We start from the raw sequence: 22,822 nt of genomic DNA, 5'->3' as shown, positions 1-22,822 counted from the left end.
AAGGTGGTCATAATCATAAGGGTAGCTGGCAGTAGGTTAATGTCAAGAGCTAAACAGTCCACAACAGCTGTGAGAGTTCTTTTTTTACCATACTGAGTTATTGTTCAATTTGGGTTTTTTCTCCATATAGCAATGATTTACAAGAAGTTCTTTCCCACTCTCCCAGCAACAATGACAGGGATTAGGACAATGAATACAATAACACATGGCAAAAGAGATGGTCACATTCTTTATTTTCATTTTAAGTCTTTAGCCATCAGTAAAGTGAATGGGCAGAAAACAACCAACTGAGCAGACAAACCCACCTTCGCTGGTTATTTCCAAATATAAATAACTGTGGGAGAACTGAAATTGAGCCAAAATAGAAAAAGGGAGCTGGGGAATTTAAAAGACAAAAGTAAGCCTAGCTGCACTCCCTTTTCATAGTGTCAGTGAAGAGGAAGTACCATAACAAAAAGAAAGCTATGGTTACATTTGATCAGACATTTATTCCAAACAGTAGGCATGGAATTGCACTTTCATGAAAATGCCAAAGCTGAATCGAGTCCAGTGCACTGGGGCATTGTGTGCACTTAGCTTGATTTCTGCTGCAGCTCCTTCATTCTGTTCAGGGCACTGCCAGCCTGAAACCACTCGATCTGCGACTCATTGAAGGTGTGGTTCAGCATGATTGTTTCTTGGCTTCCATTGGGATGCTTGATGATGCATTTCAGAGGCTAAAGGAAGAAGACAGTTTTATTTTCCCTTCTCTTTCAAGGGAGGTTATCTTAGCTTCTCACAGGAAAATTCCTACATGGTTTTAAAGGGCTGAAAACCTCAGAGTGGATCTTAACATAGAAGTGAGGTTGCAGTTCCTTCTAGTGAACACTCATGCTTAAGTCAACAAGTCCAGGAATTCAGAGTACAAAGGTATCTCTTAACTGTTCAGAACACCACTGATTCTGACCTGCCCTGTATCTCCTCGCCCACCATGTCTCAACAGTGCCAGTGCTGCCTCACAAGCACACAACTCAACATTGATCCCATCAGAGGCACATCCCTGTCCCCAAGTGCACGACAAGACACCCAGACAGTTACCTTTCCAGGTGCAAAGTCTTTCAACCCCACGATGCTCAGCTTATCCACAGGATGAATCTTGTTATAGTCTGCTGGATCAGCAAAAGTGAGAGGCAATAGACCTTGCTTCTTCAGATTGGTTTCTGTGGAAAACAAACCACCAGCCACACTTGAAACATCCCACTCCAGGATTACCTTCTGGCTGCCCAGGGCTTCTCCGAGTACTATTCCAGCAACAATTACTATCTTTGTAGCAAAACCAACATACCCGTTGTTTGTGGCATATCTAACTAGCTATGTAACAGGACTCCTGACAGGAGGCACCTTGCCATCTGTCAGCAAGGAGGGTTCATGCCTGTAGGTGTTGAGCCCTGGGCAAGGTATAAACACCACTTCCACTCAAACCAAACACATCCTGTTTACAAACACCATAGGGGAAGCCTGACTCACCATGGATCCTGGCAAAGCTCTTGGTAATGATGACCCTTCCTCCCAAGTGACGTGGCTCCAATGCTGCGTGCTCCCGGCTTGATCCTTCACCATAGTTTTCATCTCCAACAACTGCCCATTTGACACCCATTTTCTGTGACAAAAGACATATTTACATTTGTGCAGCCACTCAAGTGAGAAATTAACAATAAATACTCCCACACACATCTAATTACAGTACTTCACTGACATTGCTACGCTATGACACCTTCTCCCAGAAGACCTCCTTGGGTTCTCAGAAAGGAGAGAACTGAAGGAGTTTAGTGCTTCACAGCAGTTAGACACTGCCATCCTTGCTCTCAAGGGCTGAGGAGGATTGCTCTTGGGATCCAGAGCAAATGGTTTCTTTCCTTTTCCTGCCATCTCTCCTTCCATCGTGCTATGCCAGACCAGTGTTTGCACCAGCCATGACCTCTGTTCTACTTCTGGAAGGGATATGGAAAATTTTAACTTCTCTCTACTGAAAGAGCCTATCAGAAACAACTGCCAAGTTGTCCAGAGGGTAAAAGGACATTTCTTGAAATTTGAAGCTTAGTGTTAAAGAATAAAGGGTATAGGACTGTAATTTATTAAAACATTAGACTAGTCATAGGTGAAGCATTCCAGAAGGCAAGATTTAGTTAAGTCTGATGATACCCATGCCTTCTAAGGTGTAGAGCCTAAAGGAGTTCTTCCTTTTTTGTCTATGATTTCTGGTCCCTTCTGAGTCACGAGATCCTTTTCCCTCTTCCCCATAGCAGGTAGGGACAGAATCTCCTACAGGAACTGCAGTCATTGCCAATAAAATGCCCCAATGCTGAGTGAATTTGCAGCTGCAGTTACTTGAGAGCAGGAGGTTGAGATCCTTATTCTTGGCACAGAGTGCCTGAAGTGTAAACGTCGTCTTAAAACACGAACATCTCACCTTGTAGTAGCGTGCTGTGTCTGGGACTGGGCCAAACTCCTGGGTTAATGCATTCCGCACAGAGTTGGCCTTGCCGTTTTCAATGTTGATGGCACCAATGAGCAGGTTGTTGGAGATGTTGTCCAGATGGCCACGGAATTTAAGCCACGGTCCGGCTGCAGAGATATGATCAGTGGTGCATTTCCCTTTTACCTAAATTGTAGTAGAAGAAAAGAATGTCTCAGGATGGAGTAATGTACTTGACCCTTCCTCAACACTTTTAACTGTGAAGCATTAACTTGGAGGAGTGGTCAATACTCCAGAGGGCTCTGCAGCCCTTCAGAAAGGCCTCGGCAGGTTAGAGGTGGGCAGAGAACTGTCTGAAGTTCAGGTTCAGGGTCCTGCACCTTGGAAAGAGTAACTCCATGCACCAGCACAGGCTGAGGGCTGACTTGCTGGAAGCTGTCCATGAGCCAGCAGTGTGTTCATGTGGCCAAGAAAGCCAATGGTATCCTGGAGTGAACTAGGAAGAGCATTGCCAGCAGGTCAGGGGAAGTGATCCTTCCCTCTACTTAGCCCTAGTGAGGCCACAGCTGGAGTGCTGTGTCCAGTTCTGGGCTCCCCAATACAAGAGAGACATGGAGCTCCTAGAGCAGGTCCAGGGGAAGGCAACAAAGGCCATTAAGGGGCTGGAGCGTCTCCTGTTCAGCCTCAAGGAGGGACAAATGAGAGGGGACCTCTCATTTACAGTATCTATAAGTAACTGAAGGGAGGGGGTGTCAAGAGGCTGGAGCCAAGTGGAGCTCAGTGTTGGCAAGCAATAGGACAAGAGGCAATGGGGCAGAAACTGAGGCACAGGAAGTTCCACCTAAACATGAGGAAGAACTTCTTTATTGTCAGTCACCACACTGGAACAGATTGCCCATAAAGGTTGTGGAGTCTCCTTCACTGGAGATATTCAAGAACCATGTGGACACAATCCTGTGCCATGTGCTCTGGGATGACCCTGCTTGAGCAGGGAGTTTGGATCAGATGACCCCTTGTCATCCCTTCCAACCTAACTCATTCTCTGATCATCACATCTCTTTTTAAAGGCACAAACCCCAGAAAAACACATCAGCTACAAAATCAAGGCACGCTAAAGCAGAACACAGTGGTCATTCTGCATCCATTGGGTAAGAAGAACATCCCTTTTCCAAAGGGTAAATTACAAAAACTAGCTTAGCCATTGCATCTCCTGCTGTGTCCTCACTTCCCTCAGCAGCAGGTTGCTCAGGTACAAAAAGCAATTAAGCCCTTCCTGCTACAGCACAGCCTCCCTGCTGGGGAACTTCAACAAGATGCCAAGTGTTACCCTCTAAGTTTCCAAACTGCACATAAGCCTTCTCAGCTTGTAAGAACAGAATTCCCAACCAGAGATAATGGCCTTCCTTCTAACTGGTAAGTTCTGAAGTGCTTAATAAAGGAATTGCCTGTGTCAAAAACTTTTGCACAGCAGTATGGCCCTTGGGAGTACCTCCAACTCCTGTCACTGAGAATCAGGAATGTTTCCAAAGGTCCGTTCATAAGGGATTGCATTTCAGAACCCCTCACCATATCAACTGAAGTTTCCATCTGTTAACTCACCTCAGGCAGTGAGGAGAAACCCATGTCTCCACTGAAAGACCAAACTGCAATGTTTAACAAGTGTGAAGTAATTTCTCTTTCTATAAAGTGGGAAGAGAACATGCATACTGATGGATGAGAAGTTCCCAACGACCTCATTTCAGATAAAATACATCTCAAAACAGTCAGTATTAGAAATGCTAATTAAAGAACCCATCCACCTTTCCATTGCAGGTTGTAACTGCAACAAATTCTGCAGAATGCATGGTTTGGGCAGGATCGTATTACATGCTATAACAAGCTTGCTTTTGCATGGTATTAGCAAACCACTAGCCCAAAGGAGAAGAGTCATTTAATTATACACAAAGAAGTATGAGAAAGAAACACCTGGAAGAAAGGAAGACCCTTGCTTTCCTTTCCATAACAATGTGGTTGTAGGGGAGGGAATCAGGTATCTCAAAGGTACATCCAAAGCTTCTAGCAGTTGCTGTGCAAACCCCTGTTAAAGCAGACCTGTCATAGCTGATGGTCCCCCACTTTGTTCCTGACCTTGATGAGGATCAGCATGTCTTCTAGATCCTTGCCATCCCATTTATCAAAGGGCTCAAGAAGCTGGAGACGCTGGCTGGTGGGGCTCACATCCACATGCTGCCCACTGCCATCCTTGGGAGGGTACTGATAGGTGTCCTGGCCTGGGTCAAACTCCTTCCAAAGAAGAGAGGAAAACCATCAGCCTCAGCCATCCCCCAACAGCACATGAAGAACAAGCCAATACAGGCAACTACACCCATTCTAGCTCTACCACCACACGTCAAGAGAGAGGTCAGTGCATTTAAGTTCCCTCAGTATAAATAAAACACTGCTAGTGTCAGGTCTTCCCTCCCTCTGCCCCCAGACAGAGCAGTTACCAGCTTGGGTAGCTCATCTGCATCAGGTGCCTCTAGTTTAAACTTCTTCCCATCTGCTCCTGTCAGGTAATCTGTCTCAGGGTTGAATTTTAGAGTGCCAGCAATGGACAGGGCTGTGACAATCTGAAAGGAAAAAAAAAAGACCAATTTAAAGGCATATTCTATCTCCCATCACTTCATCTGAAAGTCCCAACATCTAGGTCTCAAAGCCACCAGCCAAGCTACTAAACAAGGCACACTGGGCCTCTTCTGCAGGCACCCTGAACTATTCCATAGCCCCTCCTCTGTCTGTTTCTTACCTCTGGAGAGGTCACAAATGCGTGAGTCTCTGGATTGGCATCATTGCGACCCGTGAAATTTCGGTTGTAGGATGTAACTATTGTATTTTTCTCTCCTTTCTTGATGTCTTTCCTGTGAAAGAAGCAAACATGCTCATCAGATCCAAATAGAGTATTGCTTCTAGATGTCTCACTGCTAGAATCCCCCACCTTGGTTATGGCAGCAGTCACCACCTTAAGAAACATGAGCTGGTGCCTGTACATGTTTTCATCCTTTAAGCACAGACCCAAAATGAATGAATGCAAACCCAAGTCAAATACTGATTCTTGCAGTAGATTTCTCAGCCCAGGTTGTTCACCGTTGAACTACCTAAACAATAATCAACTAAGTACATTGCCTTTGGATATCCCATGGTCAGCTGTGATAAAGCAACTTAAGAATGTGCCTCCCATCCCTTCTATTGGGAATTATGCTCCCTGCCACTCCAATGACTAAAGCTGGACCAATTCACTTTTCCCATTTTAAAAGGACCATACAAACTTCAGTCCACCCTCTCACAGACAACAAATCTTTCTCCCCATTCTTTGTTTTCTACAAAAAGTATGTGTGTCCATTCTGCAGCTTCATTCACCTAAAGGCTCAATATAACTCTGTAGTCCTTTTTGCCTCCTCCAATACCTATCAGACAGCTATGGTCAGTTAGTTTTTAAACATTTAATTACCAGTGTGTGGTATTTACAATCAAATCAGGCTTCAACAGAGCATTCTGGGAGCTAAAAGATACAAAGCTAGAGTTAGATCCATCTTTCATTTTACCTGTCCCACTGGCCGATGCATGGCCCACAAGCATTGGCAAGAACCAGCCCTCCAACTTCTCGCAGGACTTTTGCCTGGGGGCAGAAAACAACTTTGTTACTGTAGAATGCCTGGAATGAGTTTCTGGGGTTGGTCTTTCAGGGGAAGAAGACAGGAAGCACCAAGCCTGAGAAAATTCTCTTCTTTGTTTCAGTTTTGACTCACTTTTATAAGTACATGGGGTTTGACCCCAGTAAGACTGTAAGTTAACACTGCGGCAGAGCACAGGATGACATGCCATGATGTTCCCATTCTCTACCTGCTTCAGCTTGAGCAATCCAACTCCTTACGGACATTTAACTGAAGGGCAGTGTCTGGTCTGATTAATATTCTATAGACTTCCTGTCCATGTAAGGAGAGGCAACAGTGAAGGCAAGTATGTGTGCCTGCTCAGTCTACTCAGCAAACAACTCAATTAAGGGGGCAGCTGGTAAGGAAAGGTATGGCTTGAAAGGTAGGACTTTGCTGGAAGAGCCATCAAGCATTGGCTGGTCATGTGTAAAGTCTTGGTCCTCACACTATGACAGCATCTAAAATTTACTAAATAGTAAAGCTAATTAAAACAACTTTTTCTGTACAGAAAAAAGGAAGAAAGTAGGTAATGGTTCCTCAACAGAAACATTCCTTTTAAAGCCAGTATGATTTTTGCCATAGGTTTGCTCTAAATTAGGAACCAACTTCCAATAAAAGGGCATGCTCTCTTTATATATTGGGATAAAAGTGGATTGCAGCCCTTTGTCAGCCATGGCCATCTACAGAATCCCAGGTGCATGAGGCGTCCCTTCCTATGCATACTGCTATCTCCTCGGGGCCCTAGTTCCTGAAAACTGCCTTGGCCTTGCTCAGCTCTAATCCTGTTCTTAAATGCCCAGGTAGTAAAGATATCAGGTCAAAACACTGTCAAGATGATGGCAGGACCCACAGGCACAGCAGCACAAGACCAGTTACTACATCAGTTATTGCACCTCCAGCAATAAGTGAAGATAAAGTTTAGGAGGTTTCCATTAGTTAACTCTGGCCCCCTGAGGTAATGTCCTGAAGAATATAACCCTTTGTTTGGAAGTGCAAAGAGCAGCCATACTCACATAACCATCTCTCTCAATGGTGGCACGGATCTGCTCTGACCCTGGTGTGATTGTGAACTTGGATTTGCACTTTAATCCATGCGCGAGCGCCTGTTTTGCCACTGCTGCAGAGCGTCCCATGTCCTCATAGCTGGAGTTGGTGCAGCTGCCAATCAAGCCTGTGGTGTTTGACAGAAACAGGGTGGTGGTTACTGTAGCCCTGGTACTTGGAAGATTCTCCCTGACCCATCTCCCAGAAGAACAAAGGACAACCACCTTTTCTGTTGATAAGGAATCTGAAAGGGCTTCAGGTACTGAAACTGCCAAGCCTCCCAGCAATATACTGTGGTCACAAGCAATCCCCTGCCCAGCTCTGGAGGTTGCAAAGTCACAACACACTACCCAGTCACTAGTCTAATCTAAGTAGGCTATTGGTTTACAAGACCTGAGTGTCACCTACTTGCACCTTGGTTAAGCAAATAACCAAAGAGTGGTATTGATCCACAAAGACAGAAAAAGCTTCAAATCAAGACAGCAAAAAATGGAGGAAATGATGAAATATCTTTGTTATGCCTTGAAGACCACATGAGAATACGCTGTACCATCCTAACAGCATTCTAGTGCTAAGCAGCAAAATAAAAATTCTCTTTCAGTTACAGCTGCTCTAACTGTATCCTACTCATAACACTATCATATAATACACTTCCCACCTGGGATATGGCTTTACATTGTGTTTCTGTTCTTTTCATTCCTTCCTACACTCCATGAGCAAGAGTTGAGAAGCCAGCCCACAAGCTACCATCCCAAAAGCAAGTACATAAATTTCCAAGCCTGCTTTTTAGGACAGCAAGTACTAACTTGACTACATCCCAAGAGTTCAACAGCCAACTGCTGTGAGTGCTGACAATCATGCTCCTGACAAATCTCTGCAACAGCCAAATCCATGGCACAGACTTTTAACAAAAGCCATCTTCAATGGGTAACATTCTTGTCAATCCAAACATTCAAAAGTTTCAAAAATGGAAGAAAACCTGGTCTACTTCTTGAGATTAAAATCCCTCCTGCTATCCTGGATCTCATCCTACACACTTGGCCCATGTGGTCAGTACTTTTCCCAGAAAATTCATATGGCCATGAAGAGATGACACTGCACCAAAGTCAAAGGACATACAGCAGCAGTGAAAAAGCTGGATCCCAAGCTAAGTGACCAACAGCTTATCCCAAGACAACAATGTTTATGCCACAAGTATGAAGGCAGAGGAAAGAGCAAATGCTACCCACCAACTCTGATATCAACAGGCCAGCCCTCCTTTTCTGCCACAGCACCAATATCTGACACAGGGTGCGCCAGGTCTGGTGTGAAAGGTCCATTGATATGTGGTTTCAGCTTTAAGAAACAGTGACAAAGTCAGAAATCACAGTAGCAAAGAATAACCCCAAAACACAGCAGCAAATCAATTCCTTTCACAGTTCTATCTGGAAGTTGTTTAACTAGGATAATCCTACATGAACACTGGAGCACAAGCTGTCAGTGAAGCAGACCTGAATGTACTTTACATGTTCTAGCACAGCACCAGGGGTGTTGCATCAAACTCCTAGTTTGGTCCTCATTCAAACAAAGCAGAGTCATGTCACAGCATTCAAGATGGCAAGAAGAAAGGGAGCCTTACCTCACTGAGGTTGATTTCTATCACCTGGTCATACTGACAACCAGAATCTGGTACCAAGTGTTGCTTGAATTCATCTGCTAGTGCAGCTATATCTGGAATAAGAAAGGAGGAACATCTGAAAAGTGCAGCAAGTATGAGGGAGAAAAAAAAGTCTAGAACAACCAAACACATGGGGGTCCACCTCATATTTCCCCAGCCACTTCATCTATAGACTCCCTACTTGTAGCAGATTACCTACAGGACCACACAAGGTCAAAACTCACATCAGACAACACCATAGGAGGATACTGCTCCTAGAATACACCTTCACTTGAACCCATACTTCTACCCATTTCAATCCCCAAATCCTCTTACCAGCTCGCCCAGTCTTGCCCAAGTATTTCTTCATGCGTTCATTGTAAGGGAAGATCGATGTGGTAGCTCCAATTTCAGCCCCCATGTTACAGATTGTTGCCATTCCTAGAGAAGTGGGAGAATAGACCACAGGGTCAAAGGAGAAAGTCCGAAGCCACCCAATTCTCCAGAAGTCAGTACAAGCAAAAGGCAGCAAAGCTAAGAGAGATCAGGGCATCAGCCACAGAAACCTAAAGCCACAGCTGAGAGGACACTGACAACATAACAGCTGGCTTAGCCCCCTACGTTTCTGACCAATACTGCAATCAGACTCTTGTGGAAGGAATGAGACAAAAGTTACACTGATACCTGCAGACAGTGGAAGGGATAACAAGGAATCCCTGTTTGCACTGAGCATCAAATAATTTACAGCAGTGAGCAGTGTTTCTGCTACCTGCAATGAGTGTCCTGTCCCACCCTACCATCTAATTTATATTTACTGGAGGAGACAGACATTTGTGAGAAATTCAGTGGGCTGAATAAAATGCTTCCAGTGATGGAACACAATAAAAAAAATCCCAAATATTTGCTCACAGCACTGGGATCAACCATCCCTTTCAAGGACAAAACAATGAAGCTGTAGAAGCTCCTGTTTTACATTTAATAAGATAGAAACAGATATAAAATTCCTCTGATTCGGATTCTCCCTGATTTCATAGAAGAAAAATCCCAAATGGCTCTCAGTTTGTAAAACCAAGTATTCCAAACTGTAGCCAAGTCATGCAAATTGAGAGAAGTCCAGCTTGAAGGCTGCACTTCAAACTAAAGGAAGACACATTTCTTGTAATTTGGTCCTAACTAGCACATTACAGAGAACTGCAATATTTGCTAGTTCAAATTCAGCAGCCAAGATCCACAATTAGCTTGTATAAACTGCATGTTACAAACTGCTTTCTGGTCTCAGAACCTCTACACTTTGTTTAGCGGATGTCACATATATATTCCCATTAACCTGTTTCTTTTTTCTATTCACAGCCTATTTTAGGCTGAAATTAAAATGTCATTCTTTTATCACTGACATCTCCACCCTCTAAGTATACCCTGGAATACATCCACCCTTATTCTTATCTTGACACACCATCTTACAGGATTCTTCACAATTAACCACTCCATGTTCTCAAAAATCACAAGAAGATTTAATGGAGAGAAGTCACTTTCTCACTGAGAGGGAATGCTATTTTGTTACACCACTCTTCCAGTTTGCCATGTACAAACTGCTGGGCAAGCCTAAGGGAAAACATTCGGTACTTCTTGTTTGGTTCCCTTCCCACCCTCCACAGATAGCTCAACACCCAGCTCCACCAACAATCCACTCAGATAAGAGATCTGTGTTGACTTACCTGTGCAGGAGATTGAATCCACACCCGGCCCATGGTATTCAATGATGGCGCCCGTTCCACCCTTGACAGTGAGGATGCCAGCCACTTTCAGGATCACATCTTTAGGAGAAGTCCAGCCTGAGAGCTTGCCAGTCAGTTTTACACCAATAACCTGAGTAACATCAATGAGGGGAAAAAAAAATACTGACATCACTTCCTGTCAGAAAGGTAACAATGTACAGTTCTCCTGTGGGGTATATTCCTATCACACTGCAATGGTATCTGGTGCCTTATATACCTAGTGCTTGAAAATCCATGCTCCTTACACAGCATGCTTCTCACCCTTGGCATCAAAATTTAGTTGTTACATGCCAGCTGTGGGTGGGGAGACGAAATCCACAACTCAAGATCCAGATGCTTATGAGACAAAACAGCCTCATTTATTGTTCAGAGCTCATTTTTATACTCAATTCAAAACTCCTGGGTTTAGAAGTTCATTGGCTGGGATCTCTCTCCGCCCAGATCTCTGGCCAGTGATGTGCTTCCTACTGATCTTGAATGGGGATGGCTGAGGGTCCCCTGTAACTTATCCAGGGACTTGTTCAGGCATGAACTAGGCTAGCGGAATTTGATTTGTGTTATGGTCAGATTTACCTTGTCCAGCTCAGGACAGCTGTACTGTGACAATACTGTGACACTTACTATTCCTTCTGCTCCTACCTTTGGGCATTTGAGCTCCCAAGGGATTCCCGCCATGACATCCACAGCATCAGCTCCACCGACACCAATGCAGATTCCCCCCAAGCCACCTCCATTGGGGGTGTGTGAATCTGTGCCGATCAGCAAAACCCCAGGGTAGGAGTAGTTCTCCAGAATGATCTGAAAATAAAAATGGATTGTTTGCTTGCTTGTTTCATGGGAAAGGAGGGGGAAGACAGCAGAAAGAAAACAAGAACAAGAGTTTAGATGAGTTTGTATTTGCAGATTTCAGTAGCAAGAAAATAACTGAATTTAGGTTGAATTGGAAATCCTCTTCTGTTTCAAATTCCTTGTGGAGGATGTAATAACAGAACAAGGTATCAAGTCTCAGCTCTAGGATCCTTGCTCATCCCAGGATAATAAAAAAAATTAGAAAACAATCCCCCTTTTTTTCCTTCCAGTTTAGGCTTTTGCTAAGGTGCCACCTTCGTTAGGGCTCAAGAGTCTGTTCCATAATCTCCATATCCTTAATGAACAGCTGAGCAAGTCAGTTCACTTATCCAATGCTAGCAAGACCTTCCGTAGCCTTTATGCTCCCATAGCAGTAGAATACCAACAGGCTCCTCCAATCCATGCTGCCAGCCAAAATTTAATTACATAGAAGAACTTCTCACCAAGACACCAAGAGGCTGCCCTTCCCTTACTGCTGCTACCAGTTCCATGCAAGACTCTTCAACTATTAACAAAATCACAAAACCATTCTTCAATGAAAAAAATGAGATTTCTGTGGTAACAACACTGTAGAGAACTCAAGCTAATGAACTTCTCACTGCATGTGTGCCACACGAACTAGGGACAGCCTTTCTGGGAAGCACAGAACTCACACCACATGCATCACAGAACAGCTTGAACAGAACTAAGGCAGTCCTTTACCAAAAAGACCAAGGTTTTGCTTCCAGAACTTTCAGCTTTACATCTTGTAGCCACACTCATGTATTTGTGTGAGAAAGGTCACTCTCAAGGCCTCACTTTGGCAGAGCTGTACTCTGAAGCAACAGGATCAGTTTCCTCCAGCCAGTGAGCCACAAGAAGACTGGTAACCACAGCACGGAGCTATGTTGCCATGTGACAGATGTTATAACCAGTTTCAGAACACAAATGACCAGAGGTGTTCCCATAACCTTTTGAAGAGTTCATCTACTGCATCACATTAAGGTAACCTTAGTAACTCACTCTGCAGCTAAGAAAACACAGCAGACAGCTCTTGACTGCACCTGGTCACAAGTTCCCTGCTTACAGGATGCTTACCAGTCATCCATTTTCCTCTCCACTCCTTCTGCTTCATGCTGCTCTTCAACTTTTGCTACCTGATACTCAGAGGAACAATGAAAAATGACTACTGGACCCTCTAAGCTAACCAACCACAATCAAGTTAGGGACATCTTGACAGAGGTGTCAGTTTTAAAAAAACAAAAAGTCTCATTAAGTGGTAAGTTATCTTGGGACTGTCATATTCTTTTTCAGTTCTAATGTAATAACAAGAGAATCTCAGACTTGAAAACGGTTTTGCATTTTATTCAAATTCACCTAGCAACTCTATCTGTTGCCACTCTTGAGTACTTGAAGTATGCTGCTCTGTTGTATCCTCATATACTCTTCTGAGTGTTACAGATATTTCATGTTATCCATACATAAACAATCCTAAAAAAAGTATGTTCCCAAGGCTGCTTTCCTTACCACCAAAAGCAATTCATATTAACCCTATGTAGCCAGCTTCATGGCCTCATCTCACTGTCTCAATTGTACTAAGAGGTGCCAGCCCACAAGCAGTTAAGGTATTTCAAGCTTCTGTGATTCACATGGCATGCTGTTGGCACTACCTAATCACACGTTAGGTTACAGTTTGACTAAAATAACCTTTAAAAAAAACCCCCACTGTTGTCAAGATTACAGAGAGGGAGCAAGTAAGAAACCTCGCCTGCCTCAAGCAAATCAAGTTGTCTCCCTAAACTGGTGAAATTCTCTAAGGGTTTGTACTTGAGCTCTCTCTCCAACCTAAGGTGAAAGACCCACTGCGTGTTCAAGAATTGCAAACACACACACACACACACACACTTTACCTGGTGAATGATTCCTGACCCAGGTTTCCAGAATCCCACTCCATACTTGGCACCAGCTGATGACAGAAAGTTGTACACCTCCTGGTTTATGTCCTATTCACACAGGGAAGCACAGAGCATTAGTACCACATTTTGTTCTTCCATACATCAAAAGTTGTTCAAACACATCCCCCTCTCTCACACGCTTGCCTGTAGTTTGCTTCCCAGCTTTGCAGCAAACTGGAGGGAGGTGCACATAATTTTTAAACCATAAGGTTAAGATTAAGACTGTTTGACAGACAGTTGTAACAGGCCATTTAATTTCATCCCACTTGTAGCTCTACTAAAACCATCTTTTTTTAGTTTCTATTTCCAAACAGCACAATTTAAGGAAAACCCTGCCAATAAGGCATTAAAAATGCTGTGCTCATTTTTTCTGTTCACAGGGGATTTTTAAAATCTGTTTCCCTCACTCATTCTAGCCCCTCCTTCCTTCTCTACCTGGTGTTCTTTTTCCTATACAGATGCTTTGGAGACATTTCAAATCCCTTAGATAAATATTCTGGCTTTATTTTTACAGTTTAAGAAATGCAACTGGAAGTTGTTCACTGCCAGGGGAGTTGGTGAGTGTTATTTGTCATTCGAGCAAGTCCCCTCTTTAAGACTCACACAATGCTGCCTTTCTTGCTGCACTGTCACTATTGTTGGTGGAGGTCACACCGTGAAAATTGCTTGTGAGAAAAACCATGGTTGCCAAGGAAGTATGACACTATTATATCCTAACAGTTCTTGGCAAAACAGTGCTGGAGTAGATAAGATAAGCACTAGAAGAAGAGAATTTCTTAAAGACTGTTCTCATGCAGCTAAGCTTCAGAATAAAGGGAAAGAGGAAACGAGATAATTGAAGAATTGTCCCAGCGCACATTTGCTGAAGTTTCCCAAGAGGCAGCAGCAGCTCTTTAAGCCTCGTTTTCCACTGGGAGTTGGGTCACTCCACTCTGTTTGTGCATCCCTCCCCCAGTAAATCCAAACCACCCTCTGGCATGCCAGCATTCATTGTGTGCCAGTTGGCAGCAACAGAAGCCAGTCAGAAGAAGGCAGGACCTTTACTTGCTCTGCTCAGAGTGGAAGGCAAAGAAGGGACTCAGCTCAATTCAGGGCTGCAGCAAATATAATTGCACTATTGAGAATATATGCAGGAATAGGGGAAAGGGGAAAACAGGAGGTGAATGGGAGAAAAGAAACTGTCTGATTTAGTTAAGTCTCAAACTGTTAATTGCACAACTTAGGACTGAGACAAGCAGAGCAAAAACTCCCCAAATCACTCTTGAGTGGTGCAAGCTGCTTTATTGTGGCCCACTGAAGAAGGCCAAAAGCAGATACTTCAACACCACAAGTTTCTGAGAATAGATATGGACTAAAATCTTAAAATGTTCCAGCTTAAAATTATGCAGCTGTCCCCTGTTTACTGTTTGTAAATTCTGATATCAACATTCCGGGTGCAATACTTCCTGGCTCTGACAGTGGACTTAGGCTAAGTCCACTCGGAGTAACAAGATTTCCTTAGCAGATGCATTGTGGTATGATGGTCAGAGATAAACGTGTCTATATATTACAGAAGCTCTTTTGGGAAGGAATAAGCAGTAAAACAGTTGAATAGAAAATTTAAGAAGGGCAGTGAATCAGCAGTTGGACAAACAACACTTTGAAATTCCCAAATAAAACCCAACATCCTCCATACTTTTACACACATTTATACTATACCCATGAGCCATGAAAGCTGCTCATGACTCAGTTATTGCTCTTCAGATAATCACTAGCAAATGGTTTGGGAAAGTAACTACTTGCCTCCCCCTCACAGGATACACCAGTGCAATGCAGACATATGTTCATTAAGTTTTTCACACTGCCATACTGCAACATGGAGTAATCTGACTTCCTTTCTTCCCCTTTAAAATAATTTTTTTCTCTCCTTTAGCTGAAATATCTTCTCTCTCCAGAACATACATGATCTGGGCTTCTATCAGTAACAACTTAAGACTAGCTTTTCCCACATTTTATGGTCCTGCAAACCATGTAATGGATGAATCTGAGCTGAAAAATTCCCCAAAATCCATTTAGTCTGTTTCTTTGCTGCATTTGACCTACAGAGCTGACCGCCATAGGTAATCTATTACCATATCTGGTTTCTGGCTGTCCTTCTGGGGAAAAAATTAAAATAAGCTCTTCCTTCAACTGGAAGGACATTTTCAAACAGAAGTTAAGTGTCTGCAACAGTGACCTTGGCTCTTTGAAGATCCTTTTCACCACCTGACTGAGCCTCGATGAGGTGATCACAGTGGATGGTGGAAGGCACAGCCACTTTTGGCAGCCCGCTGCTGATGAACTGAAGCATTGCCATCTGAGCTGTGGCATCCTGCATGGCCACACGGTCCGGCCGTAAGCGCAGATAGGTCTTGCCGCGCTCAATCTCCTGTTTTGCTGGGTCATCCAGGTGTCCATATACAATCTTCTCAGACAAGGTCAGAGGGCGGTCGAGCCTGGGGAAAATAATTTTAGTATCTGCATCTTGTGTACTTCAACATTTGCCCTTTTAAGCATGTAACAGAATGCTTCCCTACATTGCTCAGACTGTTAAGACCTATTAGCACACAGAACCTCCATGCTCTTCTTACAGCACTAAAATATCAACTGGCACATGGTTAAAACAAGGGTTCAGTTGATAAAGTTCAAAAACATATAAATTTATGTAATTTTATGCTTTCTTTTCTAATCTTCCTATACAGTAAAAGAAACATTGACTGCTCACTTCTTGAATTATACTTCAGAACAGCAAATGTAGAGGTGAGAAAGAGGTCAGCCTCAAATCACAAATACCAGATCCCACAGCAAATACAACTAAGTGGAGTTTCATGACCTCAGACCTTTCATCCTGCAGCTGTATCAGCTGAGGAATCTATTTATGTATGTAGCAAGATCTTCTGAGAAGTAATTAAATCAACACAACAACTTGAAAGAAGAGCTACTGCATTTAACACGGGACACAAAGACTGAAGGACAAGTCATACAAACCACTGCCACAGTAAGTGGAGCAGGAATAACAAATTAGCAGGCACACAAGCCTCTATCAGCAGATTAAGGTCACTATGTTTACATATGCTATGAATTCTTAGCCCTTTGTTCCATGCCTAACACCTACAGCAGAACACAGCTCAAAGAAGCATTAACCTATAACAACCATTGCCCACGTGCTGCTGCCCCAGAAGGAAGCAAGGGCCAATGTGAAGACTCCTCAACAAGGGTATTAAACAAAGAGGATGGATCTCTTTCTAGCACTTCCTCTGCGCTGGCCTGGTTCTCTGCATGTTGCAGTGCTTCATCATATCCTTCAATCCTTCCCACACTGCCCCACAACCATGAGGAGACACTACAACTCATCCTTCACTATATTTACAACTGCCTCTGTTCAGTGCTGTTTTCCCTAGTAAACATTCCTTGTACCAGGGCCCCATGACATTTTTTTCTTCATCTCCTGTCATTGCAGAGCTCAATTCAATACATTGACCCCTCCCTTCTTCCCTACTACACTCTTACCTCTTACGGACAATGCTGATGTTCTTCTCCAGCTTTTCATAATTTATGTATTCATTAGGTTCAAAGTGGCTCATGGCCACCTTGGCCCGCGCACACAGGACAGGAGCCACATGGTAGCGTCGTACCCCACTATTCAAGGCATGCTGAAAAAAGGAGAGTATTAGCACTGGAGCCCTGCAGAGTGAATTTCTGTAACATATCAATAAAAAATGTTTTTCAGTTTTTGTTACTGGGATTTTACAGACCGAGGAATAGAAAAATTGCAAAGGTTTTTAAAGACACCCAAATACATTTCCTCACACATTACTGCATATTATCTTAAACAGATACAGATCTGGGTACACCAAGGTACCCAGAACAGGTAGCATTTACTAAATTATTCCACATTTTTATTTGTTGCACCAGATACCTTATGCTTTCAAATGAGAAATCTGCTTTCAGGCAATGTGAAGCCAATCCTCAAGAAAGCACCAGTTTGCCATACTCCTTACACATTAGAGTCATGGTGGAGAAGAGCCAATGCTGTTCCTGGTTTGTGTTTCCTTGCTGCCATTGAGTTGACATTGAAGGACTGGCAGGTGACACAGCATGAGTCTGAGTGGACACACCTCTGTTCTGCCATCACATACTAAGTTTCCTAGGCAGGATCCCTCCATACTGCTACAAAACTTACTAAAAATCAGACTGAGACTTTGGTGTAGGGGCCTGGTCTACAATGTAACACACAGCAGGAGAAGCAAGATGTGAAAAAACCACACCAGCTCCACCACCCTGGCTGCACAGATCCAGGTGCTCTTTTCCTCACTCTAACAGCACCCTCACCTTTCACCTCCAAAAAGCCTTGCACTTATCCTACAGGTGAGTTAACTGCATGATAAGTGAACTATACCGAGAGCTGAACGCATCAGCAGAAAGTGCCAGGGGAAAAAATAGCCCAAATTTCACTTGGCAGCCTCCACAGTGAGACAGTTTTCTGGAACACAGGAGAAGGGCAAGCTACGGTGAGGCACCTTTACAGCACCTGACCTGAAAGAGACAGGTCAGTGCCGAGGGCTAAAAGCTCTCACGCAGCTTTGAAAAGTGAGTCAGCCAGCAGCCTCCATAAAAACTTCCAAGGATTTGGCACATGCATTTCTTACATGCCTTCAAAGTCTCACTCATCAGCATTAGAAGTCTGGAAACAGACTGAAGAAAAGAGTTCAGAGTTGTTTTCCTCCTCCAGTATTACACCTTAATCTTAATCCCACTTTTTCTATTCATCCACTACTTCAGAGTTACAAAGTTTTGATAAATACAGGTTAATAAATGTAGCAGTATTACACTAAACACCTCTTTTGCATGTCCTTGTTCAGAATACAATCATTGTACCTACCACTGGTTTGGTTTTTTTACCACTGTCAAGAAAACTAGTTAATTCTTTAAACCTGTTCAAGTGAATATTTTTTCCAGCTTTCTTATTACCAGTATTGAAAGGATTGCCTGAAATAATCACGATCAAAGAGACATCACCAATTTTTAGCCAAGTCTCTTGTTTTATTGTCCTTTTGATAACATTTGTTAGTATCTTTTGCAACAAAAATTTTGAGAAAGCTAGGCAAGATCACCCTGCTCGGTGCACTAACAATAAGGGTGAAGTCTGCATTTCTACCAAACTATCCTAAGCCATTACACAAAGAGCTTTTGGTAGAAGCAGTACAGACCTCCAGCAGGTGCACAACGCTGTCAGATACTCAGAAGAGTATCTGAGGAAAGTGAACCTTGTGGTACAAAGAGGGCACTGCTCCTCCATGAGTGCATGGGAAACCCAGTCATCAAATTTCACTGTGCTGCACTTTAATCTTAGAACTTTCAGAACTTATCACAGGTGTCAGACTTAAGACCGTTCCTTCTTCCACCAGCAAAAAACCCCAAAAAAACCACCCAGAACAACCACCCACACCCAATCAAACACCACCCAGCTTCTCTTTGTTTAACATACAAACTAGGCAAAGCTGCTCTTTACCTAGTAGCCACGTAACTTTTGTTTGCTTTGTTCTGGCCTTTTTTTTTTTTACCTTACAAGATATTCACTGTCTTGTGAAAGTCTTCAACTGCTGGAGGGGCTTGAAAAAAAACACTGAGATATTTAATCACTGTTCATGGAAAAATAATCTCTTTCCCAGGCCAGGAACTGTATTGTGGTTTAATGCAGTAATTTCTTCTTAATTCATCATAGAGAAGAACACATATGCAAATAAAAGTAACAGCAGAGGCTTCATAGCATCTTAGTGTTGTGTGGGACCAAAGCTGATTAAAATAGAAATCTGAAGCAGGGCTCTCCAAAAAGAAGTACAACAAAACTTTTCACACAAAATTCAGGAAAAATCTTTTCTGTTTGAATATACACATCTATGGGTCTTTTCACTTCATGAAATGGCACAAGTAAATGTAATTTTTTTCACAATACTACATCAGTGTTCAGCTGGTAATTGCGAAATCATCAATACAAAGTAGTTGAATCCTGCTGATCACAGCTTCAGGCTACCCAAAAGCAGGAAGAGAGCGTGTTTAAGATGAAGGATTCTGTCTGGACCTGGAGAAGTCTGGAAAGCTGAAGGTCTGTTGCTGTAATGGCCAATATGACCCAGGGGAAATAACTGCCTAAACCAATCAGCTTTAGTGCTGAGAATCTAGAGAGACTAGAGAATCATTTTTCTCTACATAAGAATTTTAAAAGCCACCTAATTAAAAAGCACCATCTTCATTTTACCAGGATATAAATCTAACCCCATATTTCTGCTGGGAATTAATTTGATTCAATATAGTTGTTCTCATGTTGGCAGTCTAAGGTTCCACCACCACCCACCGCCAAGCATAAACTGCCTGGTTTGAAAGTGTGAGTTCTCCTCTCAAAGAATCTACAATATATCACTCATCACACCTGTCTATTCTCCATGCATGTCCTTCTTCTATTGTATCCTCAGAAATGGGGTGGCAGAAGTACAAGATTAAGGAAAAGTCACAAGCCTGACAGTTGCCAGCTTCATTCCCTCTCACTCTTCTCTGAGAGGGAATGTACTAATGCTTTGTGAGGGCTTCCATGGTGTTTTTTTAATAAGTAGTGAGAAGTGCCTTGAGCTCAACAGCCAAGGGAAGCAAGCAGCCACCAATCTATAAATTTACCCTTTTATCCAGGAACTGTTTATTTCCAGCCTGACCAAAAGCTGCCAAGTGACCTCCTCTCACCTGGCACTGAATCCCTTATTCCAGTTTGCATGTCCTTGTTCAAATTTCAGTAAAAGGAATGGCAGTAATCATTACAGGGCTCCTAAGCCTATTGGTATTTTATGAGGTGACAGGCTTCCTTAAAAGACGGAAGAAAGCCAGTCTAATAAATGGGTCATTATTTCTGAAATCTTTGTATGGAAGCTAACACTGCTCTTTTACAGATTTTAAGGCAGCTATCTTGCATTTAGCTCACTACAGTGAATGTTCCAGATGCAAGTGGAGTCTGAATTCAGAAAATAACTTGCATTTTGGCAGCCAGTAAGGCAGATGAGCCCAGTGAGCAAAAGCTCATGTTCAAAAGAGTAGCAAATGTGTTACGTGCACTCCTATCTGGGAAATCTGTCCTAGAAATCCCAGCTGAAACCCGAAATACCACCTTTCCTCATCTTCCCTCATCTAAGAACACTGGCCAAGTTTCCAACATTCACCATGATTCAGCCTAAAAAAGAAAAATAAAATGAAAAAAAAAAAAAAAGCAGTGTGGTATAATCAAATTGTAAATGCAGGCTCATTTTCTAGACCCACCTCAAAATAGTAACCAAAATTATGGTTCTGAAGATGACTTTAGCCCTGGCCAACATTTCTGCCAGATACACAAAGCTGCCCATGCATAATTTCAGTACTTACCCACAATGCCCTCAATAAACCCAATATTTCAGGCAGTTAAGAGCTTTACAGTCCTCCCTTTCAGTCAGTCGTCAGCCAATGTGGCTCTAAAAATGGAATGTTACTAAAAGCATTATCTCAGGTAGGCAGAAAAGAGATCTTGACCCCCTGAGGGTATTAGAACTATACTTTAAATAGGACAGTCAGTCCAAATCAGGCTAATTCCAATTTACTTTCCTCAGCAGCAAGCTTTCTCTGCAGTTCCAGTTCCAAAACAGTTCCAGGATGGGAGGTAAACAGAACCAATAGCAGTAATATGTGCCATGGTCAATGCTGGCACTATCACAGTGATTGACAACATGATGCGCATATTTATTAATCTCTAGTCTGCCACACAGAGGCAAAAAAACCCTGCTTCCTAAAGACATCACCTAGAGGCATGTTTGGTTACCATCAAACTGATTACAGATTTAGTTCTTCACAGGAAGGAAAGAAATATGCACCTTGAGCCTGATAATAGATGACAACCTCCTGGAATACTAAATTCCCCATAGTGACTGTGCCAGCACAGCCTTTGTTTTGCATAATACAATATTAATTTTAGCAAGTGACTACTTGTTCTCATGCAATGTCACACCATAAAATGAGAACCAATTCATTACCCTAATAAAAGATTTGCCTTCATTTTATGAGTAGTCATTTCTGTTCAAAGTACAAACTAAAAACTATTTAACAACTAAGAACAAATATACCAACCTGAAATGGTGCTATTCTGTAACTTTCACTTAAATTTAAAAACCCCTATACTTTTTGAAAACATCTACCTCTAAAGTAAGACAGTAATAACAAAACTGGAATGAAGATTCACAAAAGACTTTCAGAATACTAAAAGCCAACCAAATTCTTACTTCAGTTCCCTAGGAAAGGGTAATGAATTGGCCAAGGTCACACGTGGCAAACTGAGAAGTTATGCTGGCTGCCTTTATCACAGGGGAGCAAAGGCTTCCTTATCCCCTTAGCAGCCCTAAACAGAAAACTGCACCTCGTATTTGCCTTACAGGCTTTAAAAGATCATGAAAACTTTATTACTGAGTAGACACTAAACACGAAGTCTCAAGGAAGGCAATCTCTGTGTCAAGATCATATTACTGGCAAAGGTGAATTTTAGAGGTCATGACAGACAAGACTGCAAGAGCCACTATCACAGCCCCGGGAAAAAAGGTTATTTATGTGCCTGACCCACCTGCTTCTTCAGCCTTCCTAGCTCCCATTTATACAGAGATGTTGGCATCTTTGTCACCCAGGGGCCTCTGTTTGTGTTAAAAGGGTTTTTGAAGCAAAGTAGCCAAAAGACAGCTCACTCACACAACAAAGGGTCAGTCACCTTGTGCTGCCGCACGCCCATAAGGCGAAATAATACAAGATGAAGGAAAGAAAAATGCCTGCCCCGGGGCAAGACCTTTTATTTCACCATTCGGGCCCACGCCCCCGGGCTCTCTGCCCTGTTAGGCCCGGAGCTTTGACAGCGACTCCAGCGCACCGCAGCGCGGTCCGGGCGGACGGGGAGGCGGCGGCGCCAGGCCGCGCCCCCCCCGCCTCGTTCACCTTGCACTCACCTTGACCGGCCGGGCCCGGTGGCGGGAGACGCCCTGCCCCAGGGCCCGAGCAGCGGCCACGCCGCCGCCGCTGCCAAAGCCGCGGCCGCCCCACCATCGCCATGGAAACGGGGCGTGGGGCCGCATCGGGGACACGCTGACCTACACGCGGAGGCGGGGACGGCTCGACCCCGAGGCTGCGGGCGGGCGGCCGCCCTCCCGGCTGCCCAGAGGGCAATGATCTTGTCCCGGCCGCAATCCCCGCCGCCCGTCCCGCCCGCTGCCTGCCCCGCCCGCTGCCACCGCTCACCCTCAGCCGAGCCGCCAGCACGCAGTACGGCGCCATTTTGTTCACTGACAAAGATGGAGTCGCGCCGCGATGGCGTCACACCGCCCCTTTGACATCTCCGGCGCGAGCGGGGGGGCGTGGCCGCGCGGGTC

General features: G+C 43.7%; 1 protein-coding gene across 1 annotated transcript; it reads right to left on the bottom strand.

Annotated features, from left to right (window-relative positions):
* Positions 1-210: 210 nt before the first annotated feature.
* Positions 211-22,799, bottom strand: ACO2 (aconitase 2). The gene is made up of 18 exons (XM_005527663.3): positions 22,692-22,799; positions 16,914-17,056; positions 15,601-15,859; positions 13,341-13,433; positions 11,242-11,400; positions 10,543-10,693; positions 9,164-9,268; positions 8,810-8,901; positions 8,421-8,526; positions 7,161-7,318; positions 6,037-6,110; positions 5,241-5,352; positions 4,942-5,064; positions 4,583-4,738; positions 2,450-2,641; positions 1,507-1,639; positions 1,078-1,199; positions 211-716 (listed from the first exon to the last, which is right to left on the bottom strand). Exons 1-18 carry the CDS (start codon positions 22,725-22,727, stop codon positions 573-575), a joined length of 2,358 nt encoding a protein of 785 aa, XP_005527720.1. The 5' UTR covers positions 22,728-22,799; the 3' UTR covers positions 211-572.
* Between the last annotated feature and the right edge of the window lie 23 nt (positions 22,800-22,822).

This window comes from Pseudopodoces humilis, chromosome 5, assembly GCF_049639895.1.
Source record: "Pseudopodoces humilis isolate 2021_Gansu_Grassland_sample_001 chromosome 5, ASM4963989v1, whole genome shotgun sequence".
Lineage (NCBI taxonomy): Eukaryota > Metazoa > Chordata > Aves > Passeriformes > Paridae > Pseudopodoces > Pseudopodoces humilis.
The sequence above is the reverse complement of the archived record's forward strand: the minus strand, read 5'-3'. Positions and strand labels throughout refer to the sequence as shown.